We start from the raw sequence: 5,988 nt of genomic DNA, 5'->3' as shown, positions 1-5,988 counted from the left end.
GGGGGTGAGTTTAATCTCAGATTTCTGACTGTTTTTACTGATGTTTAATCTGGACCTGAACATGCTGCGTCTGTTTTATTCAGATTTCACCACAGCGCTGCACCAAACCCTCGTCAGTCTTTATTTTAATTCAAGTATTTTAACGGCTTCAGGTTTCGTCTTTTCTGAGCCTTTAACAAAACTTTATTGACACTTAAACTGAGTCTGTGGGTTTGATCATTAAATACAGAATAATAAAGTCAAACTTTAGAGAGTAGAGACGAGTCAGTGTCCGCTTCAGGATGACACATTTATATATAATAATAATAATAATAATATAAAAATATATTTACACACATATATAAAGATCTATAAAGGCTGATGACAGGTTTAGAAAAATAATAATAATGATGATAATGATAATAATAATTATAATGATAATATAAGGATAATAATTAATACAATAATGATATTAACAATGATGATAATAACAATAACAATAACAATAATAACAGTAATCATAATAATCATAATAATAACAATAATAATAACTATATAATGATAATAATAATAATAATGTATAGTGACAGGTCACCTTGATCTTCATGGTGCTGGGGGCCAGCGCTGTGATCTCCTTCTGCATGCGGTCGGCGATACCCGGGTACATGGTGGTTCCTCCAGACAGCACGTTGTTGGCGTACAGGTCTTTACGGATGTCGATGTCACACTTCATGATGCTGTTGTAGGTCGTCTCATGGATACCAGCCGACTCCATACCTGCAGGACAGAAGACAGAGGACAGAGGACACTGGGTAAGTGGTGGCCAAAGGTAAACAGACAGGAGGACAGACAGGAGGACAGACAGGTGGCTGACCGATGAAGGAGGGCTGGAAGAGCGTCTCAGGGCAGCGGAACCTCTCGTTGCCGATGGTGATGACCTGCCCGTCAGGAAGCTCGTAGCTCTTCTCCAGAGAGGACGAGGTCGCTGCCGTCCCCATCTCGTTCTCGAAGTCCAGAGCCACGTAACACAACTTCTCCTTGATGTCCCGCACAATCTCTCTCTCCGCTGCAGACACACAACACACACACAGTCAGACTTCCTGTCACCCTCTGGTACACCTGTCCAGGTGTGATGTCGCCGCCACTGTCATACCGGTGGTCACGAAGCTGTAGCCTCGCTCGGTGAGGATCTTCATGAGGTAGTCGGTGAGGTCACGTCCCGCCAGGTCCAACCTCATGATGGCGTGAGGCAGAGCGTAACCCTCGTAGATCGGCACGTTGTGGGTGACGCCATCACCGGAGTCCAGGACGATACCTGAGTTACAGAGAAGGTCAAAGGTCGCAGGGACTCTGTACATAAGCAGCTGTTTAAAAGGCTTTTATGATGAAAAGCTGCGACAGGAAAATGTGTCGGGATGTTGAGCGTGGCCCAACCTGTGGTTCGTCCGGAGGCGTACAGGGACAGGACGGCCTGAATGGCCACGTACATGGCGGGGACATTGAAGGTCTCAAACATGATCTGGACACAGAGACAGAGACACAAAAGTTAGTCCTCCAGCATGATCCACATCCAGGGTGTCCTCTGTGATCTGAATCAGTCAGTCCAGAGTCCAGAGTCCTGACAACACCTGTTTGCATTTTATTAAGGACTAAAGTTATGGAGGATTGAGGGCGTGGCCTCTTTGAGTGACAGGTGAGTGCTTCAGAAACCTGTGGGTGACATCCATCTTTGTTTTCAGTCTGTGCTTATTACCTGGGTCATCTTCTCCCTGTTGTTGTGTAATACTGTGTATTACTATTTATTACTGTGTAGTACTGTGTAGTACTGTGTAGTACTGTGTAATACTGTGTATTACTGTTTATTAGTGTGTAGTACTGTGTAGTACTGTGTAGTACTGTGTAGTACTGTGTAGTAGTACTACCTGGGTCATCTTCTTCCTGTTGTTGTGTAATACTGTGTATTACTGTTTATTAGTGTGTAGTGCTGTGTAGTACTGTGTAGTACTGTGTATTACTGTGTAGTACTGTGTAGTACTGTGTATTACTATTTATTACTGTGTAGTACTGTGTAGTACTGTGTAGTACTGTGTAGTACTGTGTATTACTATTTATTACTGTGTAGTACTGTGTAGTACTGTGTAGTACTGTGTAGTACTGTGTATTACTGTTTATTAGTGTGTAGTACTGTGTAGTACTGTGTAGTACTGTGTAGTACTGTGTAGTAGTACTACCTGGGTCATCTTCTCCCTGTTGGCCTTGGGGTTCAGTGGGGCTTCAGTCAGGAGGGTGGGATGTTCCTCTGGAGCCACTCGCAGCTCGTTGTAGAAGGAGTGATGCCAGATCTGACCAATCACAGAGCAGAGATGGTCATCATGACGATGCATAATAATCATATCTGTACTTGAAGAAGAGGAGGGTGTGACCTCTGACCTTCTCCATGTCGTCCCAGTTGGTGATGATGCCGTGTTCGATGGGATACTTCAGGGTCAGGATTCCTCTCTTACTCTGAGCCTCGTCTCCAACGTAGCTGTCCTTCTGTCCCATACCCACCATTACCCCCTGAGAGACAGACAGGTTGAGACAGAGAGAGAGAGAGAGAGAGAGGGAGAGAGAGACAGGTCAGTGTTCTGGATGTCTGTTTCCTGTCACACCTGTATGTGGGCGTGTTCTGACAGATGAACAGGTAGTCATAGTAGCAGTATTAGCATTAGCCTGTCCCCACGTGTGTGTGTGGACCAATCGGTTGTCACCTGGTGCCTGGGCCGGCCCACGATGGAGGGGAAAACGGCTCTGGGGGCATCATCTCCGGCGAACCCGGCCTTACAGAGACCAGATCCATTATCACAGACCAGAGCGGTGCTCTCCTCATCATCACACATGACTGCAGGGGGCGCTGTGGGCGAGCAACGACTCTACGACACCGACTCACACTGTGGACACACACACCAGGACGTTACACTGAGACACACCTGGAGATATGAAGATATGAGTTTATTACATCTGCATATGTATTAAAAATATATATGTGATGAATTTTTATATATTATATTATATTTAATTTATTCAAGCAAGTTTATTAAAACAACATACATGTTATAAATCTATATGTTTATATGTTTCATTAATTTCTCATTAATCTTAAACATGTCAAACTTAAAGTGTCTCAGACATTTGGTCTCTACTGTTAATAACATCAACATATACTGACATAGATATGTATTTATGTACATCTGTGTACAATATAAGCTTCATACATAAATATATATATCTGTTTAGGCTCGATATATATGTGTCAATATATGAAATAGTTTCATATATAATGTTTACATATACGTACATATGAAATAAAAATGTATATCTCATACATGGAAAATCAACATATGTTTTGTACATATATAATATAATGAACTGACTCCAGATTCATTCATTTAATGAACTCCACACAGAGACTCAACCAATGTCAAGGCCTTTAAGGACTTCATTACCCAGAAGCTCCTGCTGCACATTTTAAGTGTGTCTTTCTGTAAACTGTTTGTTTTGATCATCAGTTTAATTAATTAATTAATTAATGCTTACAGTAACTTAAGAATAAGTTAATGACACCTTTAAACAACATGGCTGACTACAGTGAGAATATTAGAATAATGTAAAAAGAAGTAAGAGAAGTAAGAGAATAAAATAAAAGATGAAAATAATGTAAAACAGAATAAAACAGGAGAATAAAAATGAAATAAGAAATAATAATTAATTATTAATTGTAATAAGAGACAGTGGTGTCTGAGCAGCAGGTTGTAGAAGGATCATCAGCTCATGAATGTCAACCTGAAACCTCGTAACCTGGAGTCATGAGGTTTTCACCAAAATTGGAGTTGTAAGGTTTTCACGTGACGGCTGTGAAAACCTCCCCCCTCCTCCCTCCCCCTCCCTCTACACTGAACTACTACTGTCCTTTACTGAATGAACAAGGCACTCTGGGAAAACTTCCTAATTAGGACATGAAGCAGAGTTCTGCCTGTGTTTGGTATGCTCTCTCTCCCTGTGCTCACCCTACCTCGCTTGCCCACTGCTTTTCTCCTTTTATGCTCCCTCTCTCTCTCTCTCTCTTTCTCTCCATCTGTCCTCCCTTGTCTCTCTTCGTCTCCCTCTCTCTCTGAGACACAGATGACTTTAGACCATATTTAGTCATGAAATTTGGGAATCAAATATTTATCTGATTGTTCTGCCAGCAGGAGAGAGAGAGAGAGAGAGAGAGAGGGTTCACTGTGCCCTCAGTTCTGTCTGCGTCTCTCAGGCTCAACACAACAACACAACAACACAACAACACAACAACACAACACAACAACAGTGACCACAGCTGACAACAATCCTACATCTGAGAGTTTCTTCAAAAACAGCTGATTGCTGTTCAAACAGGAAGTGATAGAGCATCAGTTTTGGACTATTTTCAGCGGTGGATGAATCCACATTTGGTGCTGTAGTGAGTGTTTGTGCAGCTCTGTGACTCAGATGAATCAGACTGTTAATACAGTGGCATGTAAATAGTCTTTTCACTATTCATTAATAATTAATTAATAAGTTTTGGTTGATTTTAAATCATCTGTAAAAAGTCTGGAAGTCAAGAAAAAAAAGATAAAAATATTAACAAAAAATCAAAAATCAAGAAGTAAATGATGATGAAGATGGTGAAGATGATGATGATGGTGATCAGATGCATGAAGTCCTTCATCAAAAGTAATTTTTAAAGCCCTGCAGACAGGAGGCAGATCACGGCCCCCTGCTGGTGGAGTTGAACTTCTCTCTATCTCTGATGAGGACCATGAGATGTGGCAGAAAGCTGCTTTGACTAAACTGCAAAATAATAAATAAATAATCACCTCCCAGCGAACTGTCCCTCTGGGCCTCCGTAGTTTGTGCAGAGGGGTCGGGATGTGATCAGGTTTCAGTGCAGAAGATTTATCAGTAAGTTGAAGTTTAAATTGATAAATGATCAGTCATGATCATAAATGATCGATCGTGATCAGGTCTATACCACAGCTCAGAATCTGACAGTCCACCTGTGAGTCAGCGCTCAGGGCACAGAGCAACAAACGCTTAATCAGCACCAAGGGTCAAATCAAACCCCCCCACAAAGAGGGTGGGGCACCTCAGATCCACCACAGACACAGAAACATGAAGCATCAGCAGATGATGAAGAAACGTTTTTCACTTCAAGTTAATTAATGTTAATTAATGTTTCTGTTAATGAAGCTTCGTTCAACAAACTGAAGACAAAGAAACGGAGATGCTGCAGGTTAAAGACTGAACCTGAAAACACAGGAGAGGAGAGGAGAGGAGAGGAGGAGATCACAGTATCACCACAGTATGAGAGAGACAGCCGAAGAGAAACAGAAAGGAGGTGAAGGTGGAGGAGAGAAGGTGAGACAGAGAGGAGAAAGTTTAGAAACTTCTGAAACACTGAGAACATAAGAGCAAAAAGAAAGAGAAGAGCAGTGGAAGAGAAGAGGAGGAGGAGAGGAGATGAAGAGGAGGTGAGATGGTTTAGGAGTGAATAAAATGATCACAGAAGAGAAAGATGAAAACTTTCTGCAACTTTTGTCAGGAGCAGAGAAGAAAAGAGGAGAAGCAGGAGGACAGAGGAGGTGAAGCAGGAGGTGATGGAGGAGCGCAGTCTTACCGTGGCAGTGCAGGGCCTGCTGGGACGTGGGGAGGGGGGCAGGACAGAAGTGAGAGTCAGAACTGCTGCGACTCAGTTTATCAACCCTCCACCTCCTCCATCCATCCCTCCATCCCAAACATGGCCCGTACCTCCTCCTCCCTCCTCCTCCCCTCCTCACTCCCTCTCTCTCCCTTGCTTGATTCCTTATAGGGCAGGCCCTGAGGGAAGCAGCCAATCAGATGGCTCGTGCCAGTGCAAAACTTTCTCCCATCATTCACTGCATTCCTCCGAGAGAAAGAGAGAGAGAGAGACAGACAGACAGATAGAGAGAGAGAGAGAGAGAGAGAGAGAGA

At 42.8% G+C, this 5,988-nt stretch overlaps 1 protein-coding gene across 1 annotated transcript in view; it reads right to left on the bottom strand.

Moving 5' to 3' along the window:
* Nucleotides 1-5,797, bottom strand: part of acta2 (actin alpha 2, smooth muscle) — a 6,653-nt gene extending 856 nt beyond the window's left edge. Inside the window, exons 1-8 of the mRNA XM_023406375.2 lie at nt 5,654-5,797; nt 2,730-2,909; nt 2,410-2,538; nt 2,211-2,321; nt 1,414-1,498; nt 1,133-1,294; nt 854-1,045; nt 575-756 (exon numbers count right to left, since the gene is read on the bottom strand). Coding sequence (XP_023262143.1) covers nt 575-756; nt 854-1,045; nt 1,133-1,294; nt 1,414-1,498; nt 2,211-2,321; nt 2,410-2,538; nt 2,730-2,858 — 990 coding nt within the window. The 5' untranslated portion in view covers nt 2,859-2,909; nt 5,654-5,797. The remainder of the gene's footprint in view (nt 1-574; nt 757-853; nt 1,046-1,132; nt 1,295-1,413; nt 1,499-2,210; nt 2,322-2,409; nt 2,539-2,729; nt 2,910-5,653) is intronic.
* Nucleotides 5,798-5,988: the final 191 nt, after the last annotated feature.

The sequence above is a fragment of the Seriola lalandi genome, unplaced genomic scaffold (genome assembly GCF_002814215.2).
Source record: "Seriola lalandi dorsalis isolate HSWRI2012SDOR001 ecotype SW California unplaced genomic scaffold, Sedor1 jcf7180002054305, whole genome shotgun sequence".
NCBI classification, from domain to species: Eukaryota; Metazoa; Chordata; class Actinopteri; order Carangiformes; family Carangidae; genus Seriola; species Seriola lalandi.
This window is presented reverse-complemented; position numbering and strand designations above follow the sequence as displayed.